Source organism: Suncus etruscus, chromosome 12 (genome assembly GCF_024139225.1).
Source record: "Suncus etruscus isolate mSunEtr1 chromosome 12, mSunEtr1.pri.cur, whole genome shotgun sequence".
NCBI lineage: Eukaryota > Metazoa > Chordata > Mammalia > Eulipotyphla > Soricidae > Suncus > Suncus etruscus.
This window is the reverse complement of record NC_064859.1, coordinates 102,016,360-102,036,243: the sequence shown is the minus strand read 5'-3', so window position 1 is coordinate 102,036,243 and position 19,884 is coordinate 102,016,360. Positions and strand designations below refer to the sequence as shown.

The window sequence follows — 19,884 nt, the reverse complement described above, 5'->3', positions numbered from 1 at the left end:
GGAGAGATAGCACAGCGGTAGGGTGTTTGCGTTGCATTCGGCCAACCCGGGAGGGACCCATATGGTCCCCCGAACCTGTCATGAGCAATTTCTGCGTGCAGAAGCCAGGAGTAGCCCCTGAGGGTGACCGGGTGTGGCCCAAAAATCAATCAATAAATAAAAAGTTTTTAAAAAGTCAGAAAGAAGAAATTTTAAGAAGTTAGCAAATAGTTTCTAGGCCACTAAGACAAGTTTCAATAAGTTGTTAGATAGAAGCTTATTTAGTAACTGCACAAGAAAATTTCTCAATCCTCAAACAGCTTATTTTGTTAAGTTTTGGGGCCACACCCAGCAACACTTGGGGGTTATGGGATGTCAGGGATCGAACCTGGGTCAGACACATGCAAGGCCAATGCCCTCCCCACTGTATAACAGTCTTTTCTGGATCGGGTCTAGCGAGAGCTCCTCAGACCAGGCGCTCACTTCTCACATGCAACACCTGGGCCCAGCAGACCCACAAAGAGCCCTTAAGTGCTGCCAAAGAAGAAAAATCTAAATAAATTGCATCCATAAATAAAAGATGGTTATGAACAGCAGATTGGAAATAGTAACACGGTCAGCTTTAGTGAGTCATGGTATCTCTGAGAAATCATTCTATAAGAAGTTCCACAGAAGCACACAGACAGACCAAACTCAAGCGTTTCATGCCTTTGTAAACAGTGAGACCTGGTCCTGTTAGTTATCTAAGTCCTGGTGATTCTGGCTTTCCCAGCAGGTTAAGTCAGCAGGACCTTTTGCAAAGGGGGACAGGGGACAGAGAAGAGGGATAGAGCTAAAGAAAGAGACAGTGTATGTTGGAATAGCTTGATTTTTAAAGACTAAAACTCAGTCATTTAAAGAAATGCATTCCCAGTTTTAGTGGTACTGTACTTTTGCTTGTAAGAAACCCTAGAATCTTTTCTGGCGCTACAAGAAAGAAAATAAAAATAAAAGTGCTCTTTCTCGCTCTTGCTCTCTCTTTCTCTGTTTTCTCTCCCTCCCTCTCTCTTCTTTTTCTCCTCCCCCTCTTTCTCTAGCTTTTTTTTTTTCTGTCTCTACAGAAATGTAGACACCTTCCTTTAAATCATTATGTAGCTTCTGCATAGAATTGTGTGGTTTTTGGGCCGGAGAGATAGCATGGAGGTAAGGCGTTTGCCTTTCATGCAGGAGGTCATCGGTTCGAATCCCGGCATCCCATATGGTCCCCTGTGCCTGCCAGGGGCAATTTCTGAGCCTGGAGCCAGGAATAACCCCTGAGCACTGCCGGGTGTGACCCAAAAACCAAAAAAAAAAAAAAAAAGAATTGTGTGGTTTTCCTAGATCCTAGGGATTCAGAGTTCTAAATCAGTCGCGTTTTACCAGGCATATGTGTAAACTGTCCTTTCCTATTATGCTGTTATAAGTATTGTGTTTCTTTTGATATGTCTACAGCCAAAAAAATATACCTATACCCTAAAATCTCCTGGTGTTCGTCCATCAAACCCAAGACCAGGTACCATGAGACACCCCACACCTCTCCAGCAGGAGCCTCGGAAGATCAGCTACAGCCGGATCCCTGAGAATGATGCTGAGGGCACTGCATCAGCACCCAACTCCCCCCGCACCCCGCTGACCCCACCGCCAGCTTCAGGCGCTTCCAGCACCACTGACGTCTGCAGCGTGTTTGATTCCGACCACTCAAGCCCCTTTCACTCAAGTAGGTGTTCCGGTGATCATTGCTAGGATATGTCCTAGGGACTATAAAAATTCTCTGGCAGCAAACACAGTTTCAAAAGTTATAAAACTAACTTAAAATAGTTGAACTCCAGCAATTTAATAATTCTTTGAAGAGTCTATTCCAACAGTTCTCTTTAAATCATTCTTGGGGGCCAGACTGATAGATAGTACAGCGAGGAGGGCGCTTGTCTTGCATGTGGCCGACCCAGGTCAAATTCCAGGCATCCCATGGGGTCCCCTGAGCAGTGATTCCTGAGCGCAGAGCCAGGAGTGAACCCTGAGAGCCGCTGGGTGTGGCCCCAAAACCATAAAGAAAAAAAAATTTCGTCTTTACTAAAAGACCGAGTGATAAAATTTGCAACTGAAACTTGGAGTGAATTGGAAACACACTCTGCCTAATCTGAGATCAGAGGTCCCTCAAGCCTCAGAGTGCCCATCACACAGTGCTTTAAACGCTGCCTCCAAAACCAGGCTGTTGCAGAGACCCTCACTGCCTTCTCATCAAACTCTAGTTTTGAATTTTGCAACGTATCACATTAAAATTCCAGCTTAACTTTCCAGTCTATACCTGAGAACTCAAACTCACTTGGCTTCATTTTTAGGGGTGGGGGAGGCTAGAGAGATAGCACAGCAGGAGGGCGCTTGCTTTGCATGCTGCCGGCCCAGGTTTGATCTCCGGCACCACGTAGCATCCCCTGAGCCCCTCAGGAGTGATCCCTGAGTGCAGAGTCAGGAGTATGCCCTGAGTACCTGGCTGGGTGTAGCCCCAAGAACAAGAGCATTACAGAGTGCTCCTCTGTGAACCTGCCTGTAAGCAGACACTAGTGGGGAGGGGGTCACCTCTTTGGTGGACACTGGTATGCACCCCTCAAGGAGGCTCCCTTTCTGCCCGTTTGTTTTGTCAGCTCAGCTCTAGGGGTCTCAGACCATCAGTTAGTTGCTCAGCCTGATTTATTTCTGGCTTCGTGCCGTGTAGCAGAAATACAGTGGGAGTCACATGGACGGCCCAAATGTTGTAGGACCACATGAAAAAAGCAGAAAGGGCTGGACAGACAGTTGGCCGGCATCTCTCCCACGCATTGCCAGTTGTGGCACTCCCCTCAGCACCCAAAAAGGCAAAAATAATTGGGTGAAATTTTAGTGATATATTTTATTTAGCCTCTGTAAGCAGAATATTTCAACTTAAAGTGTCGTGTTTAGCATTCTCTATTTTGTTGAAAATCTCCCAAATCCAGTATGTGTTTTAAATGAGATCCTATCTCAGTTCCTATTTAAGTAGTCAGTAGACACGCAGAGCTACCAGACCAAGCCCCTTATCCTAGCCCTCGTCCTCTCAGGAGTCTAGGTAAGTCTGGATCACCTTCTTCCATATTTTGTGCGTTTGAGTATTAGGGTCTCGACCCAGTTTCCCCCCACATTTGACAGACTCGCATCTGCTCCTGATAGGCAGCGGCAGAACTGCCAGGGAAGAGGTTGGTCCTGGAGTCAGGAATCCGGGCCTGTCATCCAGGCTGCTGGGAACTTTCTGCCTTTTCATAAGATGCTTTGTTTCTGGGGCCGGAGAGATAGCATGGAGGTAAGGCATTTGCCTTTCGTGCAGGAGGTCATCGGTTCGAATCCCGGCGTCCCATATGGTCCCCCGTGCCTGCCAGGAACAATTTCTGAGCCTGGATCCAGGAATAATCCCTGAGCACTGCCGGGTGTGACCCAAAAACCACAAAAAAAAAAAAAAAAAAAAGATGCTTTGTTTCTGAGGCCTTGCACACACACACAGCCAACCCGGGTTCAAACCCCCAGCATCCCAAGTGAACCCCCAGTACCACCAGGAGTAATTCCTGAAAGCAGAGCCAGAGGTCAGCTCTGAGCACCGCTGGGTGCAGCCTCCCCTCAAATTTAAATACAGCAAGTCACTTACAAATTGATCAAAGTGGCTGTGCCCTAGTTGGAGTTGGCCCAACCACTGCTGCTCAGCAGTTGGTAGTGTCAGGTGTGAGGTGAGGGGCACTCAGGGATACCCTAAAGAGCCCAGCTTGCTACCACAGCTAATTCATAGGTTCTTGTTTTCCGAGTAGCAAGGGGCTGGCAGGAAAGGGCTGGTGTACCCATGTTCTTGTTATCTGAACCTAAACCAATCAATGCAGAGAAGTGGAGAGTAGAGTTTGAGGGACCGAAGCTGTAGTACAGCGAGGGGGGCATTTGCTTTGACACAGCTGACCCAGGTTCCATCCTCAGCACCCCACATTGTCCCCTGAGCGCCATCAGGAGTGATTTCTGAGTGCAGAGCCAGGAGTAACCCCTGAGTATTACCAGGTGTGGCCTCAAACTAAAACCCAAAACGGGCAAAGTCTGATTAGAATTTTTGGCCAGTTTCACTAGTACTTTTGCCTTTTTGTGTGTGTGTGTGGGGGGGGGGGGTTTGTGGTTTTTGGGTCACACCAGCTGTGCTCAGGGGAAACTCCTGGCTCCATGCTCAGAAATTGCTCCTGGCAGGCACGGGGGACCATATGGGAAGCTGGATTTGAACTGATGACTTTCTGCGTGAAAGGCAAACGCCTTACCTCCATGCTATCTCTCCAGCCCCTCACTAGTACTTTTTGATTTCTTTAAAAGTTTGGGTTGGGGCCGGCGCGGTGGCGCTAGAGGTAAGGTGTCTGCCTTGCCAGCGCTAGCCTAGGTTGGACCGTGGTTCGATCCCCCCGGCGTCCCATATGGTCCCCCAAGCCAGGAGTGACTTATGAGCTCATAGCCAAGAGTAACCCTGAGCGTTACCGGGTGTGGCCCAAAAACTAAAAAAAAAAAAAAAAAAAAAATTTGGGTTTATTCCTCCAAAATAATGGGGCTGAAGAAACAGTAAAATGGGTAAGTACTCTCCTTGTCTTCTGCCTACCCTGGGTCAATATCAGGCACCACTATCAGGAGTGACCCTTGGGCATAGCAGGAGTAAGCCGTGATGGGACACTGACTGGTCTGGGATTTAGAGCCCAACAAACAAAACCATAAAAGGGAAAAAAATTATGTTACATTTAAATTTCAAATGAAATTAAATTAAAATTTCACTTAAATTTTACTTTAAAAGCAGTCATAGATTTATTTCATCAGTATCTAGTGTATCGGACCCTTGTTCCGCATTCCTTCTCCTGGGAAGCTTGTGGTCAACCCTGAAAACCATCAGCACAGAAAGTCACCACTAAGGGGTCTAGACTTCTGGGTGCACTCTTCTCACAGTGCGTGTCTGACCTCGCAGCCAGGCTGCAAGCCTCCCCTGGTGCCATATTGGCTCTGAGACGAGTGATGGTTATGTTTGCATCAAGCTGACTGTTGTGTGGGCAGGACAGCGCCTGGGACGGCTAGAAGGAAAGCGTCCTCCTCCTCAGTGATGGGGCAGGACTGTCTAGCTTGCTAGTTCCTGCTGCTGGGGCAGTCATGGACCTGGGGCACTTGCTATGCCTTTTTATGTGAACGCAGCATGGCCTGAGCTGCTGGTGGCTCTTCGTTCCAGCCCTCACAGAACCCTCCTGAAGCCGGCATGCAGAGCTTCTCTTCCTCGAGAAACCTTCAGCAGCCCCAGTTCTGGCCGGCACCAGCTCCCTTGGAGATATAAAGAAGGAGCCGTGCCCTGTTCATGCTGACCTGTCCGGCATTGCCTTTTGGCACAGGTGTTCGTTACGAGCACCCAGAGATTCTCACGGCAGTGATCCCGAGACCCTGATTCTTTGCTTGGCCGCTAACATAATACTGCTTTGTAAAATTAATTGGGCTTCACGACTAAGGAAACTACGGATCTTTAAATTCCTTCAGCACCTCACTGACAAGAAATTCTAGTATGTGCTTTCTTATTTGAATATGTGGAATTCTAAGAGATTTTTTTAAACCATGTTTTGCAGAGGCTGGAGAGATAGGACAGTGAGGAGGGCTCTTGCCTGGCATGTTCGACCCGGGTTCAATCCTCAGGACCCCAGTATGGTCCCTGAGCCCCGTCAGGCCCTAAAACAACAGCAGAATCAAATTTGTGTTGTCCAGGCTGCAAAACCAAGGAATAAAATATATTTCCCCAGTGCTCGGGACTCGGCCTGCATGTCTGTCAGCTATCTGAGGCCACACTCTGAGGGGGTTGAGTGGCCGGAATCCTTCCTAGAAGCTTGTTGTAGCTGTCAGGGTTTGTGCTGTGGCTTATTCCTGTACTCAGTTGTTACATTCTGTGGGCTCACCCTTGAACTAGATTAGTTTTCTTCTAGGGAAAGTAGAAAGAGGGCTGGAGAGAGGACAGCGGGGAGGGCATTTGCCTTGCACGCAGTCTAGCCAAATTCAATCCCCAGCACCCCACATGGTCCCCTGAGCCCCACCAGAAGTAACCTGTGAGCCTTGCTGATGCCCCACACCCCCAAAAAAGTAAATGGGAAGTTGCAGAAGTGAATGAAACTAGTGCCGGCTCCCTCAGCCCCTGTTCATGTGGATGCCAAATAGTTCTGGCAGGCAACAACTTTGCTTAGTATCTGAGGTGTAAAGTCATTTTCTTTTTCTGTGAGTGAGCCAGGTTGTCCTCCTTAGTGTTCAAAGCAAAGTGAGACTCCACAGGTAGAAATGAAAAATAAGCCATTTCAGTGAGGGCCTATCTGGGAAGTAAGACTGTCTCTGCATGTAGAGTCAGAACAAGTAGGAATCTTGGGCAGAGAAAGTGCAGAGGCCAAGATGCTTCCTGTCATGCAGCTAACTCCAGCTTGACCCCTCCCCCCAGCGCTACCTGGGAAACAGAACCAAACGGTTCACCCTGGATCTTGTCAGGTGACTCTGGAGGGTGGGGTTCCCCTCGTGCTGACTGAAACCTCCCTGAAACCAAGGAAACTAAGCATTGTGAAACTGATGCTGATGAAGGAGCCAAGCGAGTCGTGTGGGCAGCCCGAACCCACACCAAGAATGGGAGCTCAGTTTGTGCCCGGGCAGTCACTCGAGGGATCGAAGCGCTGGGCCGTACTCCAAGACAGGGCAGCTGCTTGACTGAGTAGCCCGTTGAGCTATGTAGCTCATTTAGCCTTTTGCTTCTTTGGGGGCCTCATTGGCAGTGCTCAGGGCTCACTTGTAGTGGGGTGGGCCCGTGCGAGAGAGGAGGCTGCTCACCAGGCAGCCCCTTCACTGGGCTCTGTCTCCAGCCCCATCTAGACTTGTTTCTCACTTTGTTACTTTAATGTCCTGGGCTTTGGGCTCTTCTTGATTTTCATTTTTCCCTCAGCATTGGTAAAGTGAGATGTTTTAAAGGCTCTGTAATTTTCCTACATCAGAGCTAAGCATCAGGGGCCAGAGAGTAGGGCCTTTGCCTTGCACACAGCCGATCCTGGTTTGATCTTCAGGATCCCATATGATCCCCCAAGCACCACCAAGAGTAATTTCCTGAGTACAGAAACAGGGGTGAGCCCTGACCATTGCCGGGTGTGGCCCCAAAACAAAGACTATAGAAGAGATGGGGCCGGAGCAAATAGCACAGCAGGTAGGCATTTGCCTTGCTTGTGGCTTGTGAACCTTGTGCCAAGGTTCAATCCTTGGCACCCCTGAGTACACCAGGAGTGGTGCCTGAATGCAGAGCCAGGAGTGACCCCTGAGCACCAACCAGGTGTGACCCAAAAACGAACAATAGAGAAGGGAAAGTTTATCATCACTCAGTCTTGTTTAGTACTACCAATAGCTGTAATTTTGTGGTGAGAAGATATGTTCCAATAATATTTTCACAGATATAATAAGAATTTCTCTTATTTTTCAATGGACTGTTCTTTATCTCCAATAACGAAGGGTAGTTTCGTGGCATTCTCATGCATTCTTTTCGTAAAATTTACGTTACTGAGTAGAGTATCTAAAAGGAGTTTCCAAATTCCCAATATGTTAACTCAGTTTAATTCTTTATTTTTCTCCAAGTAGGACTGAGCTTTTAATAAAGACTATGCCATTATTTAAAACTAGAATGACAAAGAAAATATCATTTTTCATCATAAACTTTACAGATTAATTATATATCGATGGGAGAGAAAAAAATCTACTTTTTCTTGTTTCCTTTCACAGGCAGTGATGCCGTCTTTATCCAAGTGGCTCAGCCCCATGGCCCAAGTTAGTATATTTGGTTTAAGACTCCTGCCTCTCGCTTTGGCTTCACAAATCGGACCCAGTGCCAGCCTCCCGCTAGACCTCTCCTGGGCCTTGCTTGCGACAGCTAAGAAGCAAAGGCCTCACTCTTGCTAGCTTTTCCCCCATCAGCGGGCTGCTTTGATTTATAGACTTCTCGTGCTCTTTCATAGAACCTTTTTTCTCTCTTACAAGAAAATCTCACATGGGGACGCTTCCCACTTAACCATTCCTCTTTTCCAACTGCCAAGTCCTAAACACATTTCCTGGCCAGCTTTAACAGTGAGCATGCATGCAACTATACTGTGGGTCTGAGGCACCTCTGAGCCACTTCTCCGTCACCAGATGCCTTTGCTGGCACCAACACTGATTAGAGGCAGGTAAAGAAGAAGTCTTTAACCCTAACCTTAACTACAGTGACATGGCCGAAAGATCCGTCACGCCAAGCAAAATAAATTGTCATTGTTGATACTTGCTGTATCACTTGAAAGTAAACTAATCATTCACTTAGATTGATTATTCAATAATTTGAAGTAGGTAAATGTTTTTGTTGTCTTTTCATACAAATGATCAAATTGTAAGTGATAGAAAATAATTACAATCTACATCAATTTATACATCACCTCAAGGAAAAAAGTAGGTGATCAAAATAATTGATCATTTAAGTACTCTCAGCACACAGAACACTTAAAATATTGTTAAACTGTTTAACTGGACAAAAAGCAATGGTTAAAGAATAAAAAGAGCCTGCGAAGTATAATTTTGAATGGTGAGAGCTTTCTTTTCCTTTCAGAATTACCAATTTTATAAACTCACAATTCACTACGTGATTTCCGAAGTGGGAACTCCTTAATTGCTCCATTACATATTCCTTACTAACATAAGCATTTATCTCAAGATATTTATGTTAGCGGTTTTACTCACTTTTTTGTGCCAATTCGTGTCATTTGGGCTCACCAGAGGCTAGACTGACTCGTCCCCTGAGACAGCTGCCTCCACCATCTTGAATAGCTCTGTCACCTATTTAACCATTGGGCCAGAGAGTGGGGAACCTAACATGGCTTTCCCCTTGGGAGTACCTCTAGTTAGCTAAGTCAAGTGGGGAGAGACCTTCCCCCGGATCTGATTCTTCCCCCTCGAGGGAGAGTAGGTGAGGGTTCTGGTTAAGACCGGAGGAAGGACTTAGACTGGGCCTAAACATGCCCCTCGGAGCATCTGAACAAACGTTCCCATTATTCCAAAGGTTTCTAATAGTTTCTCTCTTCCAGAAATCTGAGATTCTGCCCCAAATTTAAAAGCCAACTAGATTGACAGTGGGAAGGTTATTTTGTTGACAAAGCAAAATAAGAGTATCTTCAGCAGCTCTTTTTCCCTGGAAACTGCGCATGCTTCTTTCGCATTGTGCTTTAGCCACAGAACTACTCGGACAAGCTTATGGAATTGCTTTCTTCTCGTAACACAAGCCGCTTCCAGCTAGCCCGCTCCCGCAGGCGGCGTGAAATAACGGGGTTCCTGCCCTCTAAAGCCACGTGCATCCTCCTCCCACAGGGTCTGCGTCAGTGTCATCTATCAGTTTCACCAGGGCCACCGAGGAAGGGCCTGTCCCCCCGCCTGTTCCTCCGAGGAGACGGCCAGAGTCGGCGCCGGGGGAATCGTCGCCATCTAAGGTAGAGTAGAAAACCTCGTTACCCAGAACCGAACCCCGGCCCCACCCAGCCCGTGTGTGGTCTGTGTTCCTCCGGGGTAGGGGGAGGTCACCCCGAAGGGTCTTGGGCTTCCTAGAGGTCAGACAGGTACAATGGGGGTTCACTCTACGGAGATGCTACTGTTCTGGAAGATTTGGGGGATAGGTTTTCAAAACCTTTATTAATCTAAAGCTACTGGTACTGTCGGAGAAAAAGCAAGTGGAATCTATAAAGTAAGAATAATGAACTTTTTTGAAAACAGTCATAGACCGTGGATGGAGGGGCAGGCGTGTAACTTTGAGGTAAAGGGCTTCCTTGCCTTGCTTTGTGGGGCCAGGAGGGATGGAACCGAAACCAGGAGACCCCAAGTTTGTCAGCAAAAGCATCGCAGGTGAAACTGCCGTAGCGTGGGCTGGAGGTCACTTCCCTGATCTCAGCACTGCAGCTGACAAGCTGCCAGATGGGATTCTGAGTTAAAGGCCTGAAGAGGGGCCAGTGAGGTGGCAGCCAAGAAAGGACTGTGGTTCGATCCCCTGGCGTCCCATATGGTCCCCCAAGCCAGGGGCAATTTCTGAGCGCTTAGCCAGGAGTAACCCCTGAGCATCCAACGAGTGTGGCCCCAAAAACCAAAAAAAAAAAAAAAAAAAGGCCCGAAGAGCTACTTGGCCACTGGTTCAGATGTGTTGCTTTGCCAACTGCTAACTTGATTAAGTGGTTCTCAAGTGGTCTGGCCAGAGGGCAGAGTATCTGAGTAAGTCCAGAAACTGCCAGAGCAAGTGATAATACAGCGGGGAAGTCGTTTGCCTTGCACACGGCCAAGCCGGGTCCGATTCCCGGCATCCCACAGGGTCCCCCGAGCCAGCCGGGAATTCATTCCTGAGCGCAAACCCTGAGCATGGTTGGGTGTGACAACGACAACAGCAAAACTCTTTGCAAAGCAGCATGAGATGTTGATGTACGTTCAACATTGTAAGCTGGTAACTTAAATCATTTTATGTTGGGGTGAGTCATAGATAGGTAAGTAAGAACAAGCCTTAAATTTTAAGAAAATAATTGCCAAGTAAAAACACCAAGAAGCCTACTTGGATAGTGATTAGCACCCCGTCCCTTTCCCAGCACAGCCCTACTCTTGGGCCTGGACCAGGCTTTTGAGTTGCTGGCCTGGAACCGCCAGCTGTATCTGCATGTTGTCACTGCTGCATAAGCCCCTCACCTTGCTCTCTCTCTCTCTCTCTCTCTCTCTTTCTCCTGTGCCAGATCCTGTCCAAGCACGCAGACAACCCTCCGGCCATCCCTCCACGGCAGCCCACGTCCAAAGCCTACTCCCCGCGGTACTCCCTGTCCGAGCTCCCGGACAGCCCCAGCCCGCCCCTCGTGCCCCCACGGGAGCCCGTGCGGACCCCCGATGTCTTCTCCAGCTCGCCCCTACACCTCCAGCCGCCCCCGCTGGGCAAGAAGGGCGACCACGGCAACGCCTTCTTCCCCAACAGCCCGTCCCCGTTCACCCCGCTGCCCCCCCAGACGCCCTCTCCTCTCGGCCCCCGGAGACAGCTGCCCTCGCCCCCGGCGCCTCAGGAAGCCGACCCACCCCCCACGGCCGGGCCTCCCGTGCCGCCGCGCCAGAGCACTTCGCAGCTCATTCCCAAACTCCCTCCGAAGACCTACAAGCGAGAGCACCCACACCCGCCGGTGCACCGGGACGGGCCGCCGCTGCTGGAGAACGCGCCTTCCTCCTGAGCCCGGCCCGGGCCATTGCTGGCAATGATGCCCGGAGCGCCAGCACCGAGGTACCGAGCACCCCAACACTAACTCCATCCAGGAAGGAGACCGAGCCCAAGCCGAGCCCTCCAGCGTCTGTGACGAGGAGTCGGAATAACGTGTGTGCGGGGTGGGGAGACGGCGAGAGCGGCTGGACAGGTAGACGGACACGAGGGCCCGGAAAACCCGAGCCCAGGCAGGGACGGAAGGAAGACGGGCCCACGCGTGGCGGTTGGTGTTTCTGGACCTCACGCGCTTCCTAGGGCGCGTCTCGCACGGGAGCTGACGGCCTCCTGCCGCTCCTTGACTGTTCCTCGGCCAACTCGAGAGTCTTTCCTTGGCGATCAAGCGGAGGCTGCGGAGTCGGCCAGGCCCGGCTCAGTCCGGCCCCAACCCAGCGGGCACGGGCGCCGAGCGGGGACCAAGGCTCCACCAAAGAGGTACTTTGCTTTCCTTCTCAAGAATAACCGTGCCCATCTGAAGAACATTCTCCCAACCCTGCCTCCCGGTGGTGACGCCCTCAGAGGAGAGGCTCTGTGTCCCAGGCACGACAGAAGGACCGCAGACTGGCACTGTCGGGTCCCCGGCTGACATCGGGAGACTGTCTGTCCCTCAGGCGGGCGTCAGTCCCCCTTTCTCCCACGGAAGTTTACTGGCTATCCCCGCCCTGGCTCGCAGCTGTCCCCCCACACGGCACTGGGGAGACGCATTCCTGGGCCGCTGCTGGCTCGTCCTCATGGAGTAGTCGTGTCGCAGAACCTTGCATCGCCCACGTCGTGTGTATATAGTGGATGTTCTATAATATAACTGGCAGGTCTGTTTTAATTTAATTGAGTAAAGATACCAATACTTTGTTTGGCTGGCATATATTAAATTATTATCCGAAGAAAACGGTCGGCTCTTACTTCTTTCCGTTGAAACACAACACCCACATGGCCAAAAGCATGCACCGGGATGCTTGTTGCGTAGGGAACGGCGCCTTAGAATAGAATGGGTTCCTTTTAAATATTTGGTACAAGCATTTTCATCTCCTAGGCAACACATAGACCGTTCGTTGAAATGTACGCTAACCATTCTACCTCCAAGTCCAGTTCCAGCAGAGCTATCATAAAGGAACATCTGACCATGGCATTAACTCAGGATCCGAATTCTCCAATAAACCTCTGTCAGCCTAGCCTGTACTGTGCCTGGGACGCACGCTGTCAGGGCAAGAGGTGTTTCTTTCCTCTCCTGCGTCTGTGAAAGGCCGCAGCATGCGGCCTCGGAATAGCAAAGCACCAGCTCCGCAGTCCTAGTCAGGAGACCGCAGGGGCTGGTCACCTTGGAGACCGGTACTTCCCATTGCTCAGGTCCTTCTCAGGGTTAGGTGCATCCAGTTAGGTCAGTTAGGTCAAGGTGCATCCAGTGTCGAGAACATCCTTTGAGAACAAGGTGCTGATCGCACCATCAGGAAGCACCCAGCCTGTCAGAGCCACATTAAAGTCAAAGTCTTAAATGAATAATATCGCAATCACACCTATCATGGTAACTTTTTCTCCTGATTCAATATTTCCCTTTAAAATGGAATCTCCACAGCGGTAGGGCATTTGCCTTGCACACAGCTGACCCAGCATGGACGCAGATTCGATCCCCGGCATTCCATATGGTCCCCTGAGCCTGCCAGGAGTGATTTCTGAATGAAAAGCCAGGAGTGACCTCTAACCACCACCAAAAACTAAGTAAAATAAAGTCTCCAAAACGGATGGAGCAATAGTACCAACAGGGAAGGTGTTTGCCTTGCACGCAACCAATCCAGGTTTGATCCCTGGACTCCCATATAGTCACCCAAGCACTACCAGGAGTGCTCCCTGAATCTGCCATAGCCCCCCCCCAAACAAAACACAACCTCCAAAACCATTCCAGATCCACAACAGTCTCCATCCTGTGAGCCCACAGATGAGCACCATCATTCACCACACCATCCAGAGTGCCAAGCCAGGCTCGCTGTCTTTTCCGCTATCCCAGCCCTACTCCGAGGGAGACCCTGAGAAGAGTCAGGTGGGGTCCGTTCAACTAACTCGCCCTCCAACCCATCTGTCACCCTTTTCCAGCCTCCCCTAGGGCAGGGGCTGTTTCTAACCGAACAGTTCCTAAGAGGATCCATTTCTATTTCAATGGTCCTGGGAGAGGCGGCACCTCTGGGACGGGCGTGTAGGCGGAGCATTTGACTGAGGGGTATCCTTCTGTAGGATTAAAACATGCTCTGTCCAGGACAGGAAGCGGTCGTGGAGGTAAATGTGACCCCCACTATGCTGCTTCCAAGGCCAGGACATCACAAAACAAGACACATCAGCGCCACAGGACTTAAAAAACCACATTTCCTAAAGGACCAGGGACCATTTTTGATGGAAATGGCCACAAAATGAAGAGGGTGAATTTGACGGAATAGATGGAGGAACCAATTTGAGACTTCCATGAAAGCACTTTGAATATAGGCACAGTTAAGGGAGAGAGACAGAGAAAGTCCTGCATTTGAAAACTCCTAGCTATAGAGAAATAACTACACTGAGAACAATGTGAATGAATGAGGGAAGTGGAAAGCCTGTCTAGACTACAGGCAGGGGTGGGATGGGGAGGAGGGAGATTCGGGATATTGGTGGTGGGAATGTTGCACCGGTGAAGGGGGGTGTTCTTTACATGACTGAAACTCAACTACAATCATATTTGTAATCAAGGTGTTTAAATAAAGATATATAACATAATTTTAGATAGATAGATAGATAGATAGATAGATAGATAGATAGATAGATAGATAGATAGATAGATAGATAAAACTCCAAGCTAGCTTCATTTAAGGTCATTGGTGGCACATGGTGTGGCTGAATTCCATGATCTACCAACTCAACCCATGAATAAGTCACATTAACGCTGTCCCTCTACCAGAGCCAATGAAAACAAGGCCTGTTTCAGTCTCTGCCAGTTCCAAGTCTTCCAGGCCTTTTGTCCCCCACAGGTTAGAAATTGATAGCTATGACCGAGCTTATCTGAATTCTTAAGTTGTTGCTTCCTTTTGTTCTGAATTGCATTCTTTGTCTCTTACAACAATTTAAATTTAAGGTTTTAAGTGGCTCGGCAAAATAAAAAAGTGACAGGAGGGAAGGGAACCCAATTGTTTAATATTGTGCCTAGTGGGAACCTTATCTTTGCTCCAGGGTCAGAAGAAGCCTGCCCTTCATTTCTCAGTGTTCTGCTTCTCTGGGTTGGTTCACTTATGATTTTAACCTAGGTTATATGACCACCTTATGCGTACAAGTGTAGATACTATTGATAGTACATAAATATTTACCACTAAAACATCACAAGGTTAAATATTCGGTAAAAGTATAAGGGAACATAATGACTTCATTTTATTTAGTCAGTATTTTTTAAACATTTCATTGCTAACTTAAAATTCATTTTACAGCCCTTTATACATGACCCAGTGAAACATCTTGAGTTTTCGTTCCGCACAAAGACTGTAAGTACAAACAACAAAGCACTTATAACTTATATTTTAAGTTTTGGGCCTGGCTTTCCTTTTTTTTTAATGCCATAAAGTGCATTTTCTGCCAACCGTAAGCAAATTTCTCTTTTGCCTTCACTGAAAATAGTGCTTCCAATCACCAGTCACTGCAATGTTATAAAGCAGCTGAGCTAACGGGGGTTTCCTCGGGTAAGCCTCAGAGAAAGAGGGTCCCTCAATGTGTGTCCTGTGTGGCGTGGCCCTACTGAGATTGGCCTCGGGCTGGAGGTCAGCACCTCCTGTAGCCGCCCGCTGTGCCTTTAATTATCAGCATCTCTTCGCTTCCTTCAGACCAAGTCAGCATGTGGGCATGGAATCAGAGTAAGGGACTTGGGTGTGCAATATCTGGTGAGACTCACCGGAAAAGCGGCCTTCGTTAATATGTCATGTATACCTTTAACTGAGGAGTGTGTGTGTGTGTTAGCCTCTGGTTAGTAGCATGGTATGGTTACTTTCAAAATAATTGTCACAAGTAATCTGTGTCAGTCTCTGATGTAAAACAAATCACTTTCTGCATTGCACCTCACTGTTACGGACTACTTCGTACCAGCCATGTTCTAGGCCAGCTCTGAACTTCGTGTGTGACCAGATTCGGTTTTCATTGAAAGTGAAAACACGGGCGGTGGCGCTGGAGGTAAGGTGCCTGCCTTACCTGCGCTAGCCTAGGAGACGGACCGCGGTTCGATCCCCCGGCGTCCCATATGGTCCCCCAAGCCAGGAGCGACTTCTGAGCGCATAGCCAGGAGTAACCCCTGAGCGTCACCGGGTGTGGCCCAAAAACCAAAAAAAAAAAAAAAAAGAAAGTGAAAACAATAAAGAAAAAAAATGCCTTACATAGTTCACAAGTGTTATGATTTTTTGTACATTTTGTTTGTTGGTTTTTGGGCCACATGCAGTGGCATTCAGGGCTTACTCCTGGCTCTCCATTCAAGAATCACTCTTGGTGAGCTCGGGGATTGGGGGACCCTATGAGATGCTGGGATTGAACTGGGTCAGCCCTGTGCAAAGCAAGCACCCTTTCCCGCTGTACTGTCATTTGGGCCCCTGCTTTTATTTTCAAGAACAATTTTGTTCTTTTTTTTTTTTTTGGATGGGTCAAGAACTTGATTGGCGACACGCTGATAGATTAGGGAAAGGTCAAATCGTGTCCTCAAAGTGACTGTTCTACCTGCATGGCACAGAACTGGTATTGGGGGACACCCAGCAGTGCTCAGGGCATATTCCAGTCTCTGAACTCAGGATCACTCCTGGCAGTGCTCAGGGAACCCTATGGGATGCCAGGATTGGGACCTAGGTCAGTTATGGGCAAGGCAAATGCTCTCTTTGTCCAGCCCAGAACTGGTAATATTTGACTTTTATTAGTAATTTACATCTCAGCTCATATTTTTTCTTTTTTGTTTTGAGGTTTTTTTGTTTGTTTTTTAGGCCACACCCAGCAGTGCTCAGGGGTTACTCCTGGCTCTGTGTTCAGAAACTGCTCCTGGCAGGCTTAGGGGACCGTATGGAATGCTGGAAATCAAACCTGGCCCGGCCCAGGTTGGCCATGTTCAAGGCAAATGCCCTACCACTGTACTAACTCATTGACCCCTCAGCTTAGCTTTTCATATAGGAATATTTAGCTGGTTATCATGTTCTTACACGAACATACTACTTTCCACCTCCGCATTACTCAGCCCTCCCCAGGGCCCTCAAAGCCCCTGCTCAGGAGCCTGCCCCGTCATCTCCCCACCAAGTGACAATTCAGGCCCAGATGTACTTGGAGCCCTGAGCACACACTTTGCCTGTGGGAGTCCCAGCAAGGGATCACCCCAGCACTGCACCGTGAGGAGCAATGCTCTTAGCAGCACAGGATGGAACTGCCAAATGGGGGAACCCACTTAGAAAGCAGGCGGTCTGCTGGGAGGCACAAGAACACCCTGCAGGTATTCCAGGAGGGACCCTGAGACGGTGCTCCCCATGTGGGAGGACTAGGGGGAGGGTCCACCTGTCTCTGCTTACAGAAGGTGAGTCCCCAGATTTTTCTTCTTAAAATGAACAATAGGGGCCCAGAGAGATAGCACAGCGGTGTTTGCCTTGCAAGCAGCCGATCCAGAACCAAAGGTGGCTGGTTCGAATCCCGGTGTCCCATAGGGTCCCCTGTGCCTGCCAGGAACTATTTCTGAGCAGACAGCCAGGAGTAACCCCTGAGCACCGCCGGGTGTGGCCCAAAAATAAAAATAAAAAAATGAACAATAGGTTACAGACGTCTGGGGCCCCTGCCTTAAAGGTTCTGGCCTGTTGGGGCTGGAATGGTAGCATAGCGGTAGGGTGTATGCCTTGCAGGTGACTGACCCAGGCCGGACCCAAATTTGATTCCCCGCATCTCATTATGGTTCCCCAAGCCTGCCAGGGGCAATTTCTGATTGCAGAGCCAGAAATAATCCCTGAGTGCCGGGGTGTAGTCCCAAAACAAAAAGAAAAACAAACAAAAAAATAGCAGACCCTGGGTCCAGTGCTTCAGATCAGTTTCCCCTTGAATATAGGGGGCCCAGGGCTGAAGAAATAGCACCTATTTCGGGGACAGAAGGAGCTTGCACACGCCTGACCTGGTTCTGTCACCAGCATCCAGGACTGTCCCCCAAGCCCATCAGGAGTCAGCCCTTAGTTGACTCAGATGAGGTTCAGAAAAAACATGGAGCATTCGTTTTTTAGTCATTTTCCAACCGCTCCCTTCTGATACCGAACCCTTCCTTTCCTTCCTCCTCCCACCCGGGAGGCTCCTCGGCCTCTGTCCATGGGCCATGCCAACCTGCTCCAGGCCATCTCCAGACTCCAGATCTGAGACCTGCGAGCGGGAGCCCACCCGTCTCAGGACACACTGGCGGCCCTCAGCTGTCTGCGCCGCAGTGTAAGGATGTGAGTTTCTCTTTCCTGCCCTCAGAACAGGCTCCATCCAGTCAGGGACGGGTCAGGGAGGTGCTTGGCCCCAAAGCACCAGCCGAGGACCAGCTGGGAGCACTTCGGATCCAAGTTCCCACCCAAGCTCCCGAACACCTCGATTAGGTGGGTCTGGGATTGCTCTCCTCTGGGGCCTGCCATTTCACTGGGGCCCTCAAGACAGAAGTAAGCAAAGGACGGAGGAGAGAGACCCAGGGGAGCAACAGCCATTGGAGGTCAAGGCCCCACCCGCACGCATGTCAACAGCCCTGGCTCGCCTGGTACAATCAGAAAGCAGGACCCTCAGATACAGGCCCTGAGGACCTCCTCACCATCTCCTTGGCCTCTGCAGAAACTCCCACTTCAGGGGCGGGAGGTATAGCACAGCTGGGAGGTCACTTGCCTTGTACACAGTCAGTCGACCCCCGGCAATCATAGGGGCAATCGTAGGGTCCGCCAGGCGTGATCCCTGAGTGCAGAGCCAGGAGTAAGCCTTGAGCACCACCAGGTGTGGTCCCAAAACAAAACAAAGCAAAATAGCCACTTCATGGGGGTGGGGTGCTTCTCTGCTCAGCAGCTGCAAAGACCCAGTCCCCCTCTTTTCTGCCTGCCTTGACCTTTCGTTTCTTTGTAGTGGAGAGGTTTTTTTTATGGTCACACTGTGATGGTGCCTCTCACTGCACCCAAGGATTTTAGTTATTTTGTGGCTGGTGCATCTAAAAACAAAAAGCAGGGGCCGGAGCCATAGCACAGAGGGCTTTCGTCTTGCACAAGGCCAACCCGGGTTCGATCTCCGGTATCCTATAGGGTCTCTCAAACATTACCAGGAGTGATTTCCAAATGCAGAGCCAGGAGTAGGCACTAAGTACTGCAGAGTGGGACCCCAAAATAAAGCCAAAAACAAGAGCAGAGCAAGAACACGGCCCCTTAATAGGAGACAGATCCGGCTCAGGAGATCTAGAGTCTGGATGAGGAGGGCCAGAGGGCAGAGGCCAAGGGAGGAGCAGTGGAACAGAGAGGACTGGGCCCTCCGAGGACTAACAGGGAACCCCAGGACCCCAGAAACTAGAAGACGGCCCAGAGAAAAGAGAGCTGACTATGAGACTAGACCGTGGAGACTTTGGCCCGAGCAGAGCAGAGAGGTCTCTGTTCACGTCAGCAGGAGTTTGTCTCAGAAAATAAGAGAGATAGAACAGTGGTAGGGTGTTTACCTGCACGCAGCCGACCCAGGACGGACCCAGGTTCTACCCCCAGCATCCCATATGGTCCCCCAAGCCTGCCAGGAGCAATTTCTGAGCGCAGAGCCTGAGAGCTGCCAGGTGTGGCCCAAAAACCAAAAACCAAGCACCAAAAGGAAAGAAAGAAAATAAGACATGTGACTTCAACTGCAGAGACTGGAAATGCTAAAGCATTCACCCTGGGGGGCCTAAGGGAGGAAGGAGCCCTGGTCACTCACTGGCAGTGAAAGAGGAGTTGAAAGGCGGATGCGGCCACCCTGGCTGGCCACGCACCAGAGGTCAACCCCTGGCGTAGGCTTGTGAGTTCCTGGACTTGGAGTGAGCAGCAACCAGACACTTTGAACTGCTGAAACCAAGTATTTTTTGTTTTTGTTTTTGTTTTGTTTTTTCCCCTGCGATGACTCTATCATTTGGGGCCTCAGGCAAATGCACGGTCCTGGGCATGGTCCCCATGGAGAGGGGACATTTCTCTTCCAAGGGAGCCACATGTGGGTGATAACAATCTGGTGTTGGGACCAGAGTGACAGCACAGAAGAGAGGGCATTTGCCTTGCACACAGCCAACCCAGGTTCCATCTCCAGCATCCCATATGGTTCCTTGAGCCTGCCAGGAGCGATTTCTGAGCAGAACCAGGAGGAACCCCTGAGTGCTGCCAGGTGTGACCCAAAAACCAAAAATAAAAATTTAAAAAAGAGGGGCCTGGAGAGATAGCACAGCGTTGTTTGCCTTGCAGCAGCCGATCCAGGACCAAAGGTGGTTGGTTCGAATTCCGGTGTCCCATAGGGTCCCCCGTGCCTGCCAGGAGCTATTTCTGAGCAGACAGCCAGGAGTAACCCCTGAGCACCGCTGGGTGTGGCCCCAAAACAAAACAAAAAAGAAAAATTTAAAAAAGAGTCTGGTGTCT

The 19,884-nt window shown here is 49.6% G+C and overlaps 1 protein-coding gene across 2 annotated transcripts in view; it reads left to right on the top strand.

The window, feature by feature from the left end:
• SOS1 (SOS Ras/Rac guanine nucleotide exchange factor 1) overlaps positions 1-11,408 on the top strand; it is a 107,369-nt gene extending 95,961 nt beyond the window's left edge. Inside the window, exons 20-23 of one of the 2 annotated variants that reach the window (XM_049784243.1) lie at positions 1,450-1,714; positions 7,783-7,827; positions 9,391-9,509; positions 10,785-11,408. In XM_049784243.1, coding sequence (XP_049640200.1) covers positions 1,450-1,714; positions 7,783-7,827; positions 9,391-9,509; positions 10,785-11,264 — 909 coding nt within the window. In that variant the 3' untranslated portion in view covers positions 11,265-11,408. The remainder of the gene's footprint in view (positions 1-1,449; positions 1,715-7,782; positions 7,828-9,390; positions 9,510-10,784) is intronic. The other variant, XM_049784244.1, reaches the window with a different exon arrangement.
• Positions 11,409-19,884: the final 8,476 nt, after the last annotated feature.